Source organism: Condylura cristata, unplaced genomic scaffold (assembly GCF_000260355.1).
Source record: "Condylura cristata isolate star-nosed mole 26May11 unplaced genomic scaffold, ConCri1.0 scaffold00013, whole genome shotgun sequence".
NCBI lineage: Eukaryota > Metazoa > Chordata > Mammalia > Eulipotyphla > Talpidae > Condylura > Condylura cristata.
In genome coordinates, this window is record NW_004567114.1 from 36,557,895 (window position 1) to 36,578,829 (window position 20,935).

Consider the following 20,935-nt stretch of genomic DNA (forward strand, 5'->3'; position numbering starts at 1 on the left):
GCACCCAGCCCAGCCGGGGTCGGCCTGGGGGCGGGGAGAGGGGTGGAGCACGGGAGAAAGACCAGGGGCCGGCGCCACGGGACTCCATTAGCCGCTCCGGCCGGGAGGCTGCGCTTCGCGGGTGAGGAGGGGGCCGCGGGCGCAGCCGCCCCCAGCCTATTGCGGGGCGAGTTCTGGGCGGGGTGCACCGGGAGAGCGCGGTAAGGGGCCGGTACCCCGCCTGGGGTCTGCGGGGGGGCGCGGCGGAGAACTGGAATGTTGAACCGCGGTCGGCGTAGCCCGGGGCCGGGGTGCGGCCGCCGACCGGCAGGTGAAGCCCGCCGAGTCCGCTAGGGCTGGGGCCGCTAGGCTGGGGCGGCCGGGAAAGGCGCGGGGGGCCAGTCCCGCCCGCCGGCCCTCTCCGCTGCCGCCGCTGCCTCAGGTTCGGGCGAAACCCTCGGGTCTCCCACCTTCCCCCCTCGGCCGTCTCCGCGAATTCGGTGGGATCTGCCTGCCTTTGGGGGAGTGACGCTAACGAGAGCCATTTCCTCCGTGCTCGCAGGAAGGAGCCATGGCTCTGGACGGGATAAGGATGCCAGATGGCTGCTATGCGGATGGGACTTGGGAACTGAGCGTCCATGTCACAGACCTGAACCGCGATGTCACCTTAAGAGTGACCGGGGAGGTGCACATTGGAGGGGTGATGCTGAAGTTGGTGGAAAAACTTGGTGAGTAGCATCCCAGCCGCGTCCAAGGGACGATCTCCCGGACTTGGGGGGGGGGGTGGCCGGCGGGGTAGAGACTTACGCGCGGGGGGAGGGGTCGATTTTGAAAATCTTTGGCCTTTCGCAAATACTCCACTTTAACAAAATAAGATCTTTCAGTCGTTCGGCGAATAGAACTTTCCCCCTTAGCGTATTGTTTTGCCCACTTTGAAATTTCATGTGGCGATTCCAAGCTCCCGATGAGATACTTAATTGCGTAGTTACTCGGGAAAACTCCCTGGTTCTTCACGTTTAGAGACTTCGCATTTAAAGACACGACAGAAATGTGAGCGTGAATGTCAGGAGGTGATTACAGGGCTTGTGATTAGCTTCAGTGCGTCTGGACGTTGGTAATGTTTAATATTGAGGTTGATGCCAAATTTGTTTAAGAAGAAACTGTACGGGAAACTGCAACTTCTGTAGGCTGTCTACGTGTGGAGTGTATTAAAATGTTCCAGTCATCCACGCTTAACGGGGTGGAGCGGTGTTTAACACTAGTCTGTGCTTTAAGAGTCGTTTTATATTAATAATAACATAGTTTAATTTTTTGTGTGTGTTAAAAAGCAGACGTTAGTAAACACTTTTGAGATTGACAGTATTTGGTACAAATGGATATACTGGAATGACCTAAAACGAACTCAGTTTTCAGCGTTAGAGTAGCCAACAACAAGAAGTGTAAGAAAATTCTGCTCCGCGTTTTATTTTTGATGAATGAAACTATATTCAGCTGGAGGAAGCAATGACAGTGCTCTAATAGATGATTTCTGAGAAGAGACATGCGGGGAGGAATGTCTTTGAGCTTTCATGTGCCTTTTGTATGTAATTCAGTTCTGGTGTGCTATGTGGCACTGACTTCTCAGGCTTTTTCTTTTTTTCCTTTGGGCCTTTTTTTTTTTTTTAAGCACAGCATTCTTCAAACTACTCGAGCTGCTTGGGATAAGTAGTGAAGTGGTTATTTATTAGGAAATCTGTTTGTAACCAAGGGCTTGTTGTGTACTGACCACATATACTTACTGAAATAGTGCTGTGATGCAATTTGCAGAAGTCATTTAGGTGAACCTTCTTTGTATCCCTGCAGGAAGTTTAATTACTGAAAGACCAAAAAGTAGCCCCCTTCTTTTAAAAAAGCCTGTGCATTGTTTGACTCATTGGGAGGGAAGCAAGCCCTCTCACTCACCTCTTACAGTCCTTTGAAAATGCTGTATTGTTTGTTTAATTAACTGTTTTTATTAAATTGGATTTGACTAAATCAATCACTGCAAAATATTTGTGAACCTTTTTTAATCCAGCACTATAGTGGGATGATTTAAGGAAGAAAGCATCAAATATAGTTGTTTGTTTCCATTGTCTTCAGAGGAAACACGCACTTGCTTCAGATTATTTCTTTATATGGTAAATGGATCTTACTGATATGCTGGTTTCAATAAGATAATTCTTTTTGAGAAAAAGTTGCTGTGGAAGGTGACTAAGAGAATTTGTAGTTCTTGAAAGCCAGGTTTTATGTAATGAATAAATAGTGACTTTTATATTTACATTGTGTCCGTTAAATCTGTTTATTGTTGAACCTCAGGATTAAGTAGAAAACACTTAATAAACTATTTGCTAACACAACTGATACTAACTATAAGTAACCATAACCTTAATTTTTACTCATACTCTTTTATGTAGAGAAAAGAAGTTCAACAAGATAGGAATGCTGTGTCCATGGAAATCTTTTATCTTCCTTGAACTGAACCAGTACTGATCCTCTAAAATTTTGACTCCCAGAGAGAACTGTCTTTTCAGCTCTCATATTTGTACAAGTAGAGCTAGGTGGTTTTTTGCACCTGGTTTTAGGACTAGGTAGTTTGAATGGTAAGTTATTTTAAGGATTAGTAAGTAAGTAGAGGAGAACATCAGAAGAGTGACATTTAAACCTCATCCAGGCTAGTCAAATAAGAAAAGAACTCGGAGTGGCTTGCCCTCCAAAGCTCTAAGCTGTGTCACTGAGGGACCGGATGGCTGCTTGTCAGTAGTAGTAAGCTGGATCTTGGAATGAATGAAATGGCACAGGTCTTGTGTCTTAGATGATTGTATACTAGGGATGGACACTTAGCAGAACCAGGCTCTTGTTCTGGTTCAGTTGGAACAATTAGGGTGCCTTAGGACAGAAGATACTGTGTATTCCCCTACATTTTCACAGCCCGAATGCCTGTCTTATATATATCCTTATTCTCATTGGTGTATTTACAGATACCCAAAGCATTTTGTTCTAAATTTGTCATATAATCAGTGATTGCAGTCATTTCCCTGTGATTGACAAATCCTATGGTGAGTCATTCCGTCTCAGTTGTATTAGGACTTTGTATTATGAGCACCCGCGTACAGAATTTTCTGGGAAAAGGTTTCATAGCTTTCAGTAGATTCTCAAAGATGTCAGTGAGCAAAAAGAGGTTATGACACAGCTCTGTGTTTTGACCCTGAGAGTAAGCCTTATGGTGAAGGTATGGTGTTCATCCCAGACTTAGGTTTCTGAACTAAGCAAGCTGAAAACATAATGTGTCCTTAATAATAATCTGCATCATCTTTGTATTTAGTTAAGTTTTTTTTAACTGTTTTCTGTTATGATCATTAAACCATAATAATTCTTACTTAATTCAAGATCTGAAAGGTACCTTTTAAAACCTTAGAATAAAACACACTTACCAGTATATACCATTAAGCATTGGATTTTGGGAATTATATCCTGGTGACTTTTGCTTCTCTTATTTAATCTAGTTTTATGCTAGACAAATAACTTCAACATTGATCCGATCAATGTTTATACCTCACCCTCAAAGTGAAGAACCTTATTTTTAAAAATCCATATTTAAAGCTTTACATAAAATGTTTAATATTTTTTGCAAGTTTACATAGAAATTTTCAAACTTGTATAGAGTTTCTTATTGTAAAGTGGTGTTAAAACATAAAATATTAAGGATAAGGATTACAAAACAAGACACCACAGAATATAATTGTATGAATAGTGTAAGGAAGAGGCCAATTTTGTGGGATTTCCTGACACTCCTCTGGAGATCATTGAGAGGTATTAAAAGTTTTATTCAGTAGTATTTAAAGGTTTATTCATTGTTCAGAATTCTTAACACCAAAGATGCTTTATTTCACTGGATTTTAGCATCATTTTGTAAAAATTATCCTTTTAAAGCTGTATAATTAAATGTTTACCTTCATGAAATTTCATAATTAGTTGGAGAGTAGGGAATTCATTTTAATATGGAGCACAATGAAAGTCTTCAGCCAACAGCTGTCGAAGCTTGGTGGGAAGAACAGACTTATGTTTTTTCTAAATTCCTTCTATCTCTGATTCAGTGTAGGAAGGAGGTCAAAGTTGGATTAGGTTAAATAATCCAGAAAAAAATACACGTTAGGTGATTCAGGTATAGCTAAAAAGAAATATATGGAGTTGAATTAGGAAATTTGGGGATTATATTTCTGAATGTAACCTCTAGGCGGAAGTCATCTTTGCTATAATGTGTCATGTTTTGCCAGATAATAGGCACATTTATATTGAAATTGTAAAGATCGTAGTAATTTGTGAAATTAATGTGTGAAAAAAACCTAGATCTTACCTACAGTTACCCTTAAAAAATCCCTTGGTGTGATTAAGAAGTACAGTTTCATTTCATCTCACAAGAAGTGCAAAATAAAAAAGTTTTTCCTTCACGAACTTCAAAAATTCATTGTTTTAGTTGAGCTCCAGAGGAAATTAACTTACTTTAAGGGCTTTGTTGTACAAGAATGCTTTCTACTGGGATCAGAGCTTTGCAAGGTGCACATAGGGAGAGAGCTTTAAGACTGGACAGCTCCCTTCTTGCCCTAGCTAGTGCTGCCTGGGCAAGACATGCTTACTTAGTGGGGTGTCTGTGCTGTTGAAAAACCATCTTTTTTCCCTCACAGAGTAGGGCTGAATTCATGGGAATAATTCAGAAGTAATTCTACATGAAGCACCCTCACTGCATTCATAGTGAAACACTAAGATTATAAGAATTTTTAAAAAATCTTTTGGAGCTGGGTGGGACAAAATGGTGATATGCAATCATATATATACTAAGGAGAATTGAAATTGTGTTAGATACATACAATCTGACAGCAAATTTACTCTTTAGAAAAATGTTAGGGATTTATAGTAACTGGAAGTTGCATTTTATCTGTGAGCAGATTTTAAGGTCCTTAAAAATGGAGAACAGTATGTAAATTTGCTAAAATTCTCATAGTGCTAAATAAAGTTTGAGGAATTCGACTCATTATGTGTTGTTTGCTGTCTGCCCTGTTTTCTATCCTTTATTTTATTTGTTTTAAAAGATTTTACTTATTTTTGTTTAGAAGAACTGAGGCTCAGGCCAGAGGAATGGGGGGTGGGGGGTGAGAAGATTCACCAGAGACAGTGGGAAGCAGAACAAGGGGATTTACTAAAAAACACTGCCGGGGGGAGCAGCAGATGAGACAGGAGAGCTTAGCTGCACCATGTGTGGGTTGGGTCCCTGGCCTAGGATTAAACTCAGGCCCTAGCAGTAAGAGGGCTGAGACTTAACTCCTACACTATCAGGGAGGCCCACTCAAAGTCTTGTTTGAAATGTCTAACAGCTGTTGAAGAAAATGGAAAGAAAAAGTTTTGCCTTTTATCTTTAGCCCTTTTGAAATATCAAACTTAGGAGCTTGAAAATAATGAAAATTATATCGTGTTCATTGTTATTTAGCTAGCTAGTTAGCATTTTGCCATTCAGTTGCTCTCTATACACAGACTATTTCTTGAACCATTTGAGTAAGTTGGAGGCATAACTCTTCGTCTCTAAATATTTAAAATATGTATCTTACATATTACAGTATAATTGTGAAATTCAGGAAATTTAACATTGATTTAATACTATAGGTACCTATATTAAGTTTGCCAAATTGTCCTAAGTAATCTTTGATTTTTTTTTTTCCCCTCCAGGGTTTTATTCTAGCATTTAGTTTTCATTAAATTGACCTCTTCGTCTTTAAAGAAGTACATAATACATGGTTTGTTAATATTATATTAAAATAAATATAAAGTAGTAGTACTTCAAGGCTTTATAGCTAGACTGTTGAACAGTTCTTAGCTTTTACCTTTCAACACCTTGTACCTTTTTAAAATAACATTCAGTAAGAATTTTACTTAAGAATATTATTTTTATAGGTTCTTTTTCATATACTTCAAGATTTATTTTTTCTTTTTAGCTATTAAGGTATTAATATTTAGGTATTACTGGGGGTGGATTTCTCGAAATACTGATGTCTTAAGACTATAGAAGATACTAAAAGGATACTAAAGGGATACACAGTTGTAAAATACAATATTCTAGCCCTGCCACATGCTAATTTGATCTTTGGACAACTGGTCCAACATTCTGAGTGGGTTTTAAGGTCTATAAAATAAAAATTTAAAAAAAAAAACCTGATAAGTGTTGGTGAGAATTAAAATTTTGAGATAAGACATGCAGAAAATGTGTTCTATAAACTATATGTGCTATACAAATAAGAGTGACTATTTTTTTTAGTAGAATTCAAAGTTCCTGATTATAGGAATATAAAAGCAGGGCTAAAATGTGATTTGGGTTATTTAATTTTAATAGATTCCAGTTTTAATGGTAAGGAATTGTATTCAGAAGACACTTAGTTTGGGACTGCTTTGTGTTCTTGCCTTCTAAACAGCATGTAAAATAGCTATCATTCCACTCTGACTCCCACTTCCAAACACACACCTGCCTCTGTAATGTAGCAAAGAGCTATTTAACTTGTGTTTTCATGAGATTTCTGAAATGGAATGGACCAATAAGTGGATGATGGTATTCAAGAGATTTGAAAAATTTATAACTGACGACTTCAGTGGTATATTAATTCTTTACTTAATACATTTTACAAGAGCAGTGCTTTTTATTCAGTTATAACAAAGGAATGATGTTAAATTGTTTCTTGGCACATAAAAACTTTAGGCCTTTTTGGAAATGAATGAAAGTGATTTTTATTTTAGTGAGGAAAAAATATTAATGCTAATATTATGTCACAAAATAGTATATATGCCCAGTTGAGGTAAACATAGCTTTAAAGAATATTTTTAAGTAATCATTTTTTTAAAGACCGATATTCTATACCTGGATTCATGAATATAAATCTGTTCATTATTATTAATATGTAATGAATTACTTGCATAATTATTGATATATATCTCATATATAGGCTGAGTATAGTGTACTTTATTGATGGCATATGATATAGCTTGTGTGTGTGTGTATGTGTGTGTATATATATATATATGTAGACTGGGTAAAGTGTACTTTATTGATGGTATATGACAAAGTGCAGGGGTCCCTAAACTCTTCCATCTCTAGAGGGTCTGGGGTAGACCTGGAGAGTCAGGAGACTCTCAGTATGTTGGATGAGTTGGGGAAAGACTTCCAGCAGCTGTGGGTATCTTTCTTCTTCTGGTGCTCTCACTGTGGCTAGTGGGCCAGGGGACTCTTAACTATTGGAGGCCTTATGGACATGGTCATAGTCCTTCCAAGACGCCAGAGTTGTTATGGATGACCTTTGCTGGGCATGAGGGGTAAGCTGTTGGTACATGGGACATTGCTGACAGTCTTGAAGGAGCTGTCATGCTTCTCATGGTTTATACCCTCAAAGTTTGGGCATCAGTAGAAAGTGCAGAGATGATGACCTTTTGGCCCACCTTCAGGTGAGTCACAGTGCTTTCCAAGGTAGTAGGAAGACCAGTGGACTCTACAACAAAGCACTAACATCACTTCATTTGATGTTGGGAGGATCTTGGTTGGCTATGGGCTTCCATTGATGATAAACTTTCCATTCTCAGCCTTGATTGTGCCACTGAACTTGCCATGGGATAATCATACTAGAACATATAGATCATGTAGCTGAGGTCAATGAAGGGGTCGTTGAGGCAGCTTTATCCCTTGGTGAGAGTTAAAAGCAGCCCAGGAGACCAGGCGGCCAATCCAGCCAGATCAGATGGTTGGATCTTCATTATGGTGTCTCGGGCATGGCTAGCACTGCATGAGAACTTTTCAAACATTCTATCAAGTTTTGTTGTGTAGCTTTGTTATCAACTCTTTAACCCTCAGCTTCTGAAAACCACTGATCATTTGACTTTTCTAATATATGGAACTACATGGTTAAGTAGAACCATGTACTATATAACTTTGAGTTTGATTTCTTCCCCTTAACACATTTTATTTAAAAACAAAAATTTAGCATAATACATTTTAGATTTATTGGGGGGATGTTGGTAGTTTTTTGAAATTGCTGAGTGGTAGTCTGTTATATGGATCTGTACCAAATTTTATCCATTAACAGGCATTTTTGATTTTAGTTTGGGGGAGATTATGAATAGAGCTTCCATAACATTAGCATAAACATATATTTTCATATCTTTTGTGTAACTTCCTAGAAGTGAAAATGCTGGTTAGTAACCTGGGTATATGTTTCAATTTAAAATACATTACCACACTTTTCCATATCATTTTGCATGCCTATCAGCATGTGTGAGAACTGAAAGAAAAATTATTTGAAGGTTCTAGCTACTTAGCATACTACCTGTCACTTAGTATTGTCCTTTTTTTGTTTAATTTTAGCCAGTCTAGTAAGTATGTGGTGGTATGTTATTATTTAATTCACATTTCCCTCAGGATGTTGGGAAGCTTCTCACACATCTATGCCATATGTATATCTTCCTCATGAAATGTGTCTTCAGATCTTTGCTGTTTTACTACTGAGTTTCAAGCATTATTTATGTGCTTTAATACATGCCCTTTACCGGATACATTTTAAAAATTTATTTGTATTTATTTTTATATATTTATAACAACTTGGGTGTAGGCCAAAGGTGTGGGGTTGAGAGGATTCACCAGAGACAGAGTGGGGAGCAGAACAGGCAGATCTGCTGAAATACACTGCTGAGGGGAACAGCAGGCAGGTCAGGAGAGGTCTGCTGGGCCATGTGGGTTAGCTCCCTGGTCTAGTATCAAACTCTTGTCACAGTGGCTTTTGATAGATATCTTGATAATGGTGAGATTTTAACCCCTGGGCTCCAAAATTTTCAATTTTATTGAAGTCCATTTTATTATTTTCTTTTTCTGGATTGAGCTTTTCAAAATATATGTAAGAAATCTGGCTAGTGAAGAGCCCAGAGATTTTTGTCCTATGTTGTATGGCTTCTATTTTATATAGTAAAGGAGTTATAGTAGTATGTGTCAGGAAATAATCGTGCCATTTCAATTTAGATAATGTGACTACACTTTTATTTTGGTAGAATCTAAGATGTAAAATAATGGCCCAATGAATACAAATTTTTGTCATATAGAAAAAGCTTAAATTTTTGTCTCTCACGTGATGGCACAATGGCTTAAAGCACAGCACTGTGAAGCTATTGCAGTCACTGCAGCACAAGTTCCATCCCTGGCCAGGGAGGTGACCCACATGGTGTGGCAGACTGCTCCTGACCCGCCCACTGCTCCCCTCAGAAGTGTATTTCCATCGATTTGCCTCCCGACTCTGTCCCTGGTGAGTACTCTTACCCTCCTTGCACCTCTGGCCTGTACCTCAGTTCTATATGCATAAATAAATAAATCTTTTATAAAAAAAAGCTTAAATTTTTTAAATTTTAAGACAAAATGGACCAATAGTGAAGTAAATCAAATATGTCAATGAAAGAATTAAGTCTGGGTTCCATTCCTTGTAATAAGTGGGATTTTATTTCTTTTTAAACAGGGCTCTCAAATTTCAGAATCTCAGTTTACTTACCTGTAAAATATAAACAAATACAGAGTAAAATTTCATTTAAATTTGTTCCTTTCTCTTTGTGATATACTAAAGTTCTTTGAAAATGTTCACGTACGGCAGCTTTCTAAATTAGAAAATACCATTCTAAAGCAGTATGCTGTAGATTAAAAGATCAGTCATTATTTAAATAACTTAAATAATAATTTAAATAATTATTTAAATCATGGTGTAATAATGACTCATGTAGATATTTATGATAAAATGTTCTGAAAATTATATCTTAAAATATTTTCTCTCGATTTTAATAATTCTGCTTCTGAGTTAACTAGTATATATGAAAAAAGATAAACAGTACCTGATTAAAATGTGAGGCATGTGTTTCTACTTCCTTGTGTTAGGATACCTGCTACCTCGTCAGAGAGAAAAGCCAGCTTCAGTGCATCCTTAGGTTTTCAAGGTTAGAGCTGATAACTCTAGTCAGAGGAGGGGATATCTGCTTTAGAATTTATAGTAAATCTTTTTAACTACCTTATTTTTATCCTATCTTGTAACTAAAAAATACATCAGCTATTTTAAAAATCAGTTATAATTTCAAAGCATCAGTGTAATGATGACTTTGATATCTTTTTCTTAATGGAACACTTAGGGTTATGAATAAAACACCAGAAAAGTGCCAGCATTATTGATTGTAGAGGAAAATGTCTCTTGGATATGTGCCTCCCAGCTTAATGTTCCTTAATGTAGTTCCTGGTTTGGATTTAAGAATTTCATAATCTTTTGAGATTAAAAATAACTTGGAAAAAAACAAATAATTGCGGTGTCAATTACAAAAGTTTTGTGTAGGCCTTGGTGATCTGTGGCTGTGGTAGAACACTGTGTGGGGGCACTGGCCATATCCCTTGCCCACACCTCCTCTTTCTGGCTGTTCAACTTGACCTGTGTGACCTAAGTTTGTGCGTCTGGGTTCTTGTCTGTAAAGTGGGGTACTAATAATATCTTTATTACTGCAGTATTACAAGGATTAGATTAATTCATATGAAATCTTTGGAGTAGACTTTATAAATGTAACCATGATGATGGCGACAGTTCAGGCTGTTTTAACAGTATGCAACTTTTCCCCTTTGTTTTACTGAGTTGAAGCTTTTTATAAGAGATTGGGAATGTGTCTCTTAACCGTAAGCCAAATAATACTCCATACTATCTTAGGAATGTTTTAGAAGCAGTAAATTTTATGTTATAGTTTATATGTACAAGTAAACCATGCTAAAGCGGAGAGTATTTCTAATAAATTTTATTTAATTTTGCATAGAAGAGCTGGGGTGTAGGCTAGAGGTGTGAGAGGGTGAGACGATTCACCAGAGGTACAGAGTGGGGAGCAGAACAAGCAGATCTACCAAAATACACTGCTTGAGGGAAGCAGCAGACAAGATAGGAGAGGTTTGCTTCACCTCCAGTAAATTTGATACTTTGATTTAGGCATGTGCTTTCTTTAAAAGATGAACTTTCTTGGTGTTTAAAAACTTCCTCTACAGTTTGTTCAATAAACAGTGCTTGGAAAACTGGACTGCTTACATGCAAAAGAATGAAGCTAGACTACTACCTTCTACTGTGTGCAAAAACCAACTCAAAATAGATAGTAGAATTAGACAAGAACTGAAACCATAAAATATATAGAAGAAAAAAGATAGGCAAAACACTACATGACATATATATCAGTAACACATCCCCCAAAGCAAAGAAAGTGAGGGAAAAGACAAACAGCTAGGATTATATCAAACTAAAAAGCTTCTGTACAGCAAAAGAGACAATGACCAAAACAGGTATCTACTAAATGGGACAGTTTCTGTGCATAATAGCAACTGATAAGGGACTGATCACAAAGATCTACAAAAGAGCTCACTTAACAAAACAAAGGAAATAATCCAGTCAAAAAATAAGCATACAAGCTAAAAAGACTCTCTCCAAAGATAAAATGCAAATGGGCAACAGTTATATGAAAAATGTTCACCATCACTTATAATCAGAGAATGCATATCAAAACCAGAATGAAGGCCCTCTCCTTCACTGCTGGTGGGAATGCACATTGGCCTAATTACTATGGAAAGTGCTGAAGAGGTTCCTCAGGTTACTGAAAATGGAGCTGCCATAGGATGCAGCAGTTCTCCCCGTAGGCGGCCACCCAAGGGATATAGGTACCCCTATGTGTATTGCTGCACAAAGGATACATCCACCCCTATGTTTGTCACTGTACTACTTAGAGTAGGTAAGCTACGGAAACAACCCAAATGCCCCAAAATACATGACAGGATCAAGAAGATGTATGTATACACGATGGGAATGTTATTCAGCAATCAAAAAAAGATAAACTCATCCACTCACAGCAGCATGGATTATGCTCAGTGAAATAAGCCAGAAGGAAAAAGAAAATATCAGATGGTTTCACTTACAGGAGGAACATAGGGCAACCAAGTAAGGGATTGTTTTTTAGTAATAAATTTAAAAAGCCCAAAATTAGCAGGCAACTATAAATCAGGGATGTTCTGCAGGGGAAGGGAAGAGAGAGGGTTCCAAATAGGGGAGGGAAGACGTAAGAGGCTGTTATGTTCATGGGTGAATTGGTGGTGGGAATTTTATGGGACTTCACCTGAGGGGAGAAAGCATACAAACATACATTGCACAAAAATGAACAATGATGTAAAATACATATATAGGTAGATAGAAAATAAAAACATAGCCTAGAACACAGCCACTTAGATACAACTTGGCATGTCTTTCTAACCTCTTGATTTTTAAAAAATCTCACTTAAACTCATATTGTTTTGACTGCAGTTTGTACTGCATTGATTTGATGTGAGACTTAAGTACAGTGGGATAACACTAATTTCTAGTAATTGGTAAATTATTAAGAACTCAAAGTTAGCCTCAGTTATCCTTCAATACTGTGTAAACCTAAAATGTAAATTTAATTGTAGATTAATTCACTTATTTCCTTAGTATTTAACCAGAAACCTCTTCTTTTCTTGCTTTTGTAAGTTTTGTGTAAATACTCTGAGTTCTCTGAATGTTTCCTGAATCCAGACTGCGAGTGTTTGAATACTGGCTTCACTAGTTTACATTTTGTGACCTAGTGCCAGGTTATTTACATTACTGTGACTTAGTTTCCTTGTAAGTAATAATAGAATGGTGAAGATTAAATGAACATATATCTATAAAGGGCTTAGAACAGTTCTTGGAACATAGTACTAGTTGTAAGAATTATTATTTTCTTAAGGATCTAACAGACCTCTGGGATATCTCACTGTTGAGTATTTCAACAAAAGTGTTTGAGGAATAAATGCCTTATAGGACTTAAAGTAGGAAAAAAGGGGCTTGAGATCATGATGTACATCTGTGATTAACATAGTGGTCTGTGGACTGAAGAGCTTGAAGCAAAGTCTGTAGTCCTAATTGCAGAAAGTAAAAACTGCTTCTAGCTCTTCAGTCCACAAACCACTATGTAATTCACAGATGTACACCATCAGCAGCAGATTTCAGTCTGTCCATGATTAGTCAATTGTGTATCAACTCATAGTTCATACATCTGTAGTCCTGTTGCTTCTTTGTTTCCCACTGATAAATTTGTAAGATGTTTTGCAAATACAGATGATTCAAAAGTGAGAATTGGCCAACAAAGATAAATTATGTGCAGCAGAGTGCTAATACTGGTAGTGAAATCTGAGTTAAATATAACTGCATATATAAGAACTTAGCATAAAAATAGTACAACAATCTGCCAAGGTATAACCAAACCCTACTTAAACTACTCTTGGTCAGTTTTTACCACTTTACACCTCTAATGTTTTAAATTACAGTGCACTAAATACCAGTTCTATTTTTTCATTTCTTGATACACACTTAAATCTGACAGTGTAGAAGGTGAGGAAAGGATAAATTTAACAGTTGCTTGAGAAGTAGGTTCTGGAGTGCTTGGCTAGAAAGAAAAATGAAGGGGATGAAAAAGTAAAATTGGACTTGGAGAGCTATATCTACTTTAAGAAATTTAAAAGTTAGCATAATATAATTACTGTTTGTATGGTTGTGGTACAGTCTTCCATTTTATTTGTTGAATGGTGGGGACGAGTGGGGAATATTGAGTTATTAAATATTTGAGTGCTTCACTGTCAGTGTTGCTTTTATCTTACTCAGCTCCATTGGAGTTGAGACTCTTAAAAAGTCTTCTGTCTCTTATTTTCATAAATGTGGAAGATCAGGACTATACTTGCTAGTACACATATTATAGAAAATTTGATTATGCCCTAGATGACAGTGGTGTGTAGAATGCACTGCTGAGAATCCTGTTGTCACTGTGGTTCTCTCACCTAGGTGGTACCTCCTAGAGTAAGATTTAAAAAAGTTAATTAGGACAATCTTAAGAACAGAGGAGTGACTTGAAAAGTATTCTTATTTTTAGATAATAGTGTCCATTTTATGATATAATCTAATTTCCAATACAGGAGTAGTCTCATACTTTTTTCTATGTCACATTTTTGTGACTGGTATCTGTGTATTTCACTTGTTTTAAGCTCAGTTTAATTTTACATTCTTCACATAGTTAAATAGATTTCAGCTTTATTGTCTGCAGTTGCTATTAGTCAATTAAAGGCATTAAGAATGTTCCTCCATATTTGGTGTTTTGGAAATGAGCTGCTTAGAAAGGCACATTTTCAGCAGGTCCTCCTCTGTTTTGAATGGCAGTTTCCAGTGGCCAGGCTTTAAGTTTCTGGCATAATACCTTGTCTTTCTTTTGATATACCTTGAATTGCTTAGCTTTTTGATGATGAACTGCTAAGTGTATGGTGGGGAATGAAGTCCATTATATAAATAGACATTCTAATATATGGATTATACTGGAAAGGAGATATGTAATGGTTTGAATGACTTTCACCATTGCTCTGTGAGACCCTAATGGAATATCAGTCTCCTTCTTGTAACAAGATTTCTCTGTACATGGGACACATTTATTTATCTTTGGCAGAGCTGGGTGAACATAAATTTAATCTGTGAACTCATTTTTTTCATGCTGACCACTTCTATACAGTTGACCTATTATCTATGAGAACTAGATGCTAATCTCAACTGTGCCACTGAGGAGCTGTGGGGTCTCAAGTGGTCACTTTACTCCACTGGACCTGGTTTCCTTATCTGAGGAAAAAAATTAGATTTGGTTGATTTCTAAGAACCTTTTTCAGTTTCCAATTAATGAGTGTGATAGTATCTCTGTGGTAGTAAAGGAGGGAAAGATACAAACTATAAACGAGTTATAGTAATATATATAGTTATAGTAAGATCAAAGGTATGAAACTTAACAAAAGTTTGATAAAACTCTCACACCAAAATTTTACTCGGTTGCAGTCCTTTGCCTTCAGTGTTAAAATCTGTCCCACAAGCTTCCTCTTAGCAGTGCAGGCCCTTACTTCGAGGTTGGTAAGGCAGGTGCGGAGAGAGGAAAGGGAAAGAAGGCAGCTAGTCCCTGTGAAGCCTGTCTCACTTCTCATTGCTCTGTGGTCCCCTCTGACAAGACCTGGTGTTGCCATTTTACTTGCTATAAATAAATCTCCATAAAGCTGTTCAGTCTATCTTATACTGATCCCCTTATTACAGGAAATGTACAGGATAATAATATGGATTTTGCTATGAAATGTAAATAAACCTTAACATCAGCCTTTTGTCCCTCAAAGTCAGCATGTCCATTCTTTTAATTTGAATAACTTTATCTTGTTTAGTGGGATGTTATTTAAGAGTACTTCTGAAATCATAGTGATTTGGATTCATATCCTAACTTTTTACTCTAGCTTTAAGGCCTTTGACCAAGTCATTTGGTTTTTCATTTCTAAAGGAGAGATTAAAATAGTCATTGCTTAGCACCTTTGTGACAATTAAATGAGAATATCTTAAGTGTTACTGGTACATACTAAATGTCCAGTAAACAAATACTAGATGATAATATTATCCATTTGTTACCAAAGCGAGTCTTCATCTTCAACTGCAAGATCTGTGACGCTAACTTAGACCTGCCCCTCACACTCATTTTCTCCTTTTAACCTCTTGCCTTAGGTCAGGGTCCTGCTTCTCGAATATTATGGTACATTTTATCTGCCTTGTTCTTTTTTTCCTGACTCATTCTCCATAATCCCATCATTCTTACATTCATAAAGCAATATGAATGAGAGCCATTTCCTCTGAGCTCATGTTGGGAACTCCCACATCTCTGAACACTTAGGCAGAATGTCATCTTCTTTTCAGACTCCAGCCAATCTTTCACATTTAAAGTTGTTTGATCCTGTGGCGTTATGTTCTTGTATGTTTTTACCTCATCATACTTGTCTGTGTGCCTCAGTTGGGCTCTTGAGTTCTTCTAGGATGGGAATTCTCACTAATTTTATATTGGCATGACCAGGAGCAGTGCCTGGCATGTGGTGTTTATTATTTCATTTATTGATTACTATCGGAAGAGCTGTCACACTCTTCATTTTGCTTCCACTCCTTTTCTTGAAGGTCTGAGTAATTAAAGAGATGAGAACAAGATGCATATCCTAAAAGCAAGGGAGGAGTCTGAAATTAAAAGGAATTTGGGAGGAGAGAAATCTAAAAGGCTGCGAGTAAGGGGTTCTTAAGAACAAAAGATGATGTGATTGAATAGTGAAGTTAATATTTAATGCCCTTTATATATTCAGTGACTATTAGGGATAATGTCACAGAGATAATTTTCAAAAAATTACTTATAAGCATTAATTTTACTGGCAACCCCTGTTTTTACATATTACTGACAGTAGCATCTCAGAAACATTAGAATTATACTGTGTCATAAATTGGAGGGGAAACAGAACCAAGTTTTACTATTATCAGTAGCTTAGAGAGGAGAGAAAGCTTATAGCCGGGAAAGAAAAAAATTGTAGCTGGAGTTTTTGGACCTATAACTGGGAAGTAGACATGTGCCCTACTTTAGTGGATGTGGGCCCCACCCTCACAATGTAATGGAAACATTCCCTTTCATCCTCTCCAGCCTGCACTCCACAGGTGTCACAGTAGCAGCTTTCTTTACATTTCAAATAAAGCTCATGCAGTCCACAAGAAGCCTTATGGTACACAAGTGTGGTATAATACTCCTAGTAACATAATTTGGGGTCTTTTAGTTGGCTAAAAGCTTAATTTGGAAACTTGCTTATGATCTTGTCTGTCTGGTGAAATTGAACTCTTAAGACTTACAAATGAACTGTAAGGACAGTCATTCTGCATAGCAGGGTTTGTCCTGAGCCAAAGGAGTTCATCCTTTTCAGATGTGAGAAAGAAAAGGAAGTCAGTTGTTCTGACTACCCACATCTAGGGGAATCTGTTGCACTTTTTCTTAATATAGAGCATGTTTGAATGCTGAAATTGAGGAAGATAAAATGTATTTTTTAAATGTACAACTCAGTTAATTTTGTTTATATTTCTTCTTGAGAATCATTTACTTTTCTTGGATTAATGTTTTCTTAGAGAAGTGGAGTGCCTTAAAACTTTTCAGTATGGAGATTCATTTATCAACTGTTTTATGTCAGGTACTGTGCTAGGTGCTAGAAACATAACAGTGATCAAAGTAAACACTGACCTTGTCTTTTCAGAGTTTGTAGTCTAGTAGGAAAGAAAGACGTTGCCCTCTCCCTTGAATAGCAAACAGTAAATACAAACTGCAGAATGGTTCCTCAGTGTACTGCAACAGAATTGTGAGGGACATAGGACATAGTGTTCATCTGAGGATGACTAAGAAAGACTTCTTTGAGAACATGGAATTTAAACTAAAATTTGAAAGATAAGAGGAGGAAATTAAATATTCAAAGAGTAGAATTGCATGTGCAAAACCACTGAGGCACGAGTGAGCTTTACTTACTAGACAGTTGTTGAAATAAAGAGAAGGCAGGTGTGGCTGAAGCAGCCTAGGAGTAGCACAGGCTATATTTGGGGGACTTTGTAAACTAGGATGAGGCATTTGGATTTCATTGGAAGTGTAGGTAGAAGCTGGTAATGGATTTTCAGCAGGGGAATGACATGAAAGTACTGATTAGAGCATTTTGATCCTCAAATCAAGAAGAAAAATAAACAAAATTAACTGAGTTGTATGTTTAAAAAATCCATTTTATCATCCTCAATTTCAGCAATCAAACATGCTCTCTGTATTAAGTGCCACAGATTCCCCTAGAGTGGGTCATCAGAACAACTGGCTTCCTTTTCTTTTTCACATCTAAAAAGAATGAAATCCTTTGCTCATTTGGCCACTGAGTGTTATGAAGGAGATGAGGCTGCTGCTGCAGTAGTCAGTGGAAGAATGATGCCCTGAAATGTAGCAGTGGAGGTTATGGGGATTGGAGAGGAAGGTTTTGAAGTGTGAAGTATAATAAAGAGGAAAATCCACTATTTCTAGCTAAAACAACTGGACTTATGGTTAGTGCTATTTAGTAATAAGGAGAGGAGAAAATTGGGTTACAATTTAGATATATAAACATACTTCATTTTTTTTTGTACTTTAATACATTTCACAAATAGTTTTTTTTTCTTTAAAGATTTATTTATGCATACAGAACTGGGGTACAGGCCAGAGGTGCAGGGGCACTGAGAGGATTCACTAGAGACAGACTGACAAAGTACACTGCTGAGGGGAGCAGCGGGTGGGCCAGGAGAGGTAAGCTGTGTCATGTGGGTCACCTCTGGGGTGGGGATTGAACTCATGCTGAAGTGGCTTTAGCTTCTTAGTGCTGTGCTTTAACCCGCTTTACTACCAGGGAGGGCCCCTTTTTCACAAACAGTTTTTAAAAAATTGACAGTTTGTTTGCAACTCAAGCAGACCTGTTGGTGCCATTTTCCCATAGCATGTTACTGTCTTTGTTACATTTTGGTAATTCTTGCAGTATTATACTTTTTCATCGTATCTGTTATGGTGGTTTGTGGTCGGTGATGTATGTTATTACTGTGTTATTGCTGTAATTGAGTATAATGGGGTGCCACAAATGCACCCCATATAAGAAGATGAACTTAATGGATAAATGTTATGTGTGTTCTCACTGATTCACTGGCAGCCGGTCCTTGGAACTCCCTGTTCTCTGAGACACAATAATATTGAAATTAGGCCAGTTTTTATCATCTTACAGCAACTTTCTAAGTTCTCAAGGGAAAGGAAGAATGACATACTTCTTTAACTCTAGAGCTAGAATGGCTTAGTGAGGAAGCCATGTTAGAAGCTGACATAGACCAAAAGCTAGGCCTTTGCATCAAACAGCTACATTGTGGATGCACAGGAAATACTCTTGAAGAGATATTTTAAAAGTGTGACTTAAGTGAAAACAAGAAGATAAAGTGAAACAGCTTTATGTTTGAAAGGGAGAGAGTTTGAATGGTCTTGAGAAAAGATGAAACCAGCTACAACATTCCTGTACCAAAGACTAATATGGGGCAAGGCCCTAGTTCTCTTTGTCTATAGAAGGTTGAGGATTGAGGATGCTGCAAAAGAAAAAAATTGAAGCCTGCATAGGTTTGTTCATAAGGTTTAAGAATAAAGTTGTCCCATAACATAAAAGTACAAGATGAAACAACAACAAACTGCTGATGTGGAACTGTCCAGAAAAAGATTCCTTTCAAAATACTATTGTTCATTCAAGTCTTTATTATTTAAGAAATACACTTCATTAGGCTACACACATAGACACTGATTGCTCTGATGGGTCTAGGCAAAGTCCATTGAGAACCTTCTAGAAATAAAGAACACAAGTTAAAAAAAAAAGCCAACAGAAAAAGAACAAAACATTTAAAATGAAAACAGAATAAAAAGAGCCTTATAGAACTAACTCACCATTCTAGATGTCATTGAGTATTTGTGTTTTGTGGAAGAAGTTCAGAAATGAACATGAGCAGGAATTTGAAAGATGTTGAGTGGAAAAAGCCACTGCAAATGTGTAAATAGCAAATAGAGCTAGAATTGGAAGTAGAGTCTGAAGAGATGACTGGGTTGCTGCCATCTTGTGATCTCATTTTAGAAGAGGATGAACAAAGAAGGTGGCTTCTTGAAATTGAATCTATTCTTGGTGAAGATGATTCACACAGTTGAAATGACAACAAGGGATTAAAATATTACCTAAACTTAATGCATAAAGCAGTGGCAGAGAGGATTGACTCCAGTTTTGAAAATAGTCATATCATGGGTAAAAACATCCTCCCATGCTATAGAGAAGTCTTTTATGGAAGGGTCACTCGATGTGGCAGATATTTCCACAGCCACCCCAACCTTGAGCAACTAACATCCTGATAAGTCAGCAGCCACCACCAAGGCAGGAAACTCCACCAGCAAATGATTATGATTCACTGAAGATGCAGATGGCACTTTTTATCAGCACAATATTTTTAAGGAATATACTTTAAAAATAAAAAGATTTATTTATGTATACAGAGGCCAGAGGTGAGAGGGTTCGTCAGAGACAGAGTGGGGAGCAAAACAGGCAGATCTACTGAAATACACTGCTGAGGGGAGCAGCAGGCTAGACAGGGTGACAGGAGAGGTCTGCTGTGCCATGCAGGTCAGGTCCCTGACTGGGGATCATGCTTGTCTACAGTGACTGACAATAACTAGATAGCACTAAGATTAAACTCTGTTACCAGGGTGGCCCAAGGAAAGTGCTTTTTAAAGACATGGTATTGCTCACTTAATAGACTTAAGTATATTGTAAACACAACTTCGATATGCACTGGAAACCAAAAAAACTCACGCGACATGTTTTATTGTGATAGTCACTTCATTTGTGCTTCTAGAACTGAACCTGCACTACTGCTTTGATATACCGAGTTGCAGGCAGATGCCTTAAAACAGGTGATGTGTGCCAGGCAATGGATGCAAGTCAGTGCTCTAAGTGGAAGCTAAGGCTAGAGTTGTAAATTAGAAGGGTAGGTTGTGGATGCCTTTGAAAGCCCTGGGAATGGATGAACTACCAAGGAGCCAGTGTTAAAACAGAAGTATGTGGTTCTAGAATGTGGGAAGGGCAGCAGAGTACTAGTAGGGGTATTTGTTTCAGACAGACTTCTTTCATCATAACACAGACCTTGCTGGCTACAAAGGTAAGGAGCTTTGTAGAGTTGGTTAGCATGTAAGTAAAAGATAACCAATCTCATGACTTCTCTATATTCTCAAGTGGAATTCATATTATCTATGGAGGAAGAGGATGAGACTGTGAGTTTGTTGAGGGTTGAGAAGTTTGAGATACATGGGTGGTATCCTGTACCTTTTGACCATGATTTCATAGTTGTGTCACTTTGCATAGTTGTGAAATGAAGAAGGGGAAAATTCTTTAAATGTGGTCAGTGAGTGTTTAGGTGGAATAAATAAAAGAGTATGAGGTGTT

The 20,935-nt window shown here is 37.5% G+C and overlaps 1 protein-coding gene across 7 annotated transcripts in view; it reads left to right on the forward strand.

Moving 5' to 3' along the window:
- The window catches only part of FERMT2 (fermitin family member 2), a 62,150-nt gene that overhangs the window by 606 nt on the left and 40,609 nt on the right, over positions 1-20,935 (forward strand). For 4 of the 7 annotated variants that reach the window (XM_012724533.1, XM_004681863.2, XM_004681864.2 and 1 more), the window contains exons 1-2: positions 128-200; positions 542-707. In XM_012724533.1, coding sequence (XP_012579987.1) covers positions 551-707 — 157 coding nt within the window. In that variant the 5' untranslated portion in view covers positions 128-200; positions 542-550. The other 3 variants (XM_012724534.1, XM_012724535.1, XM_012724532.1) reach the window with 2 other exon arrangements.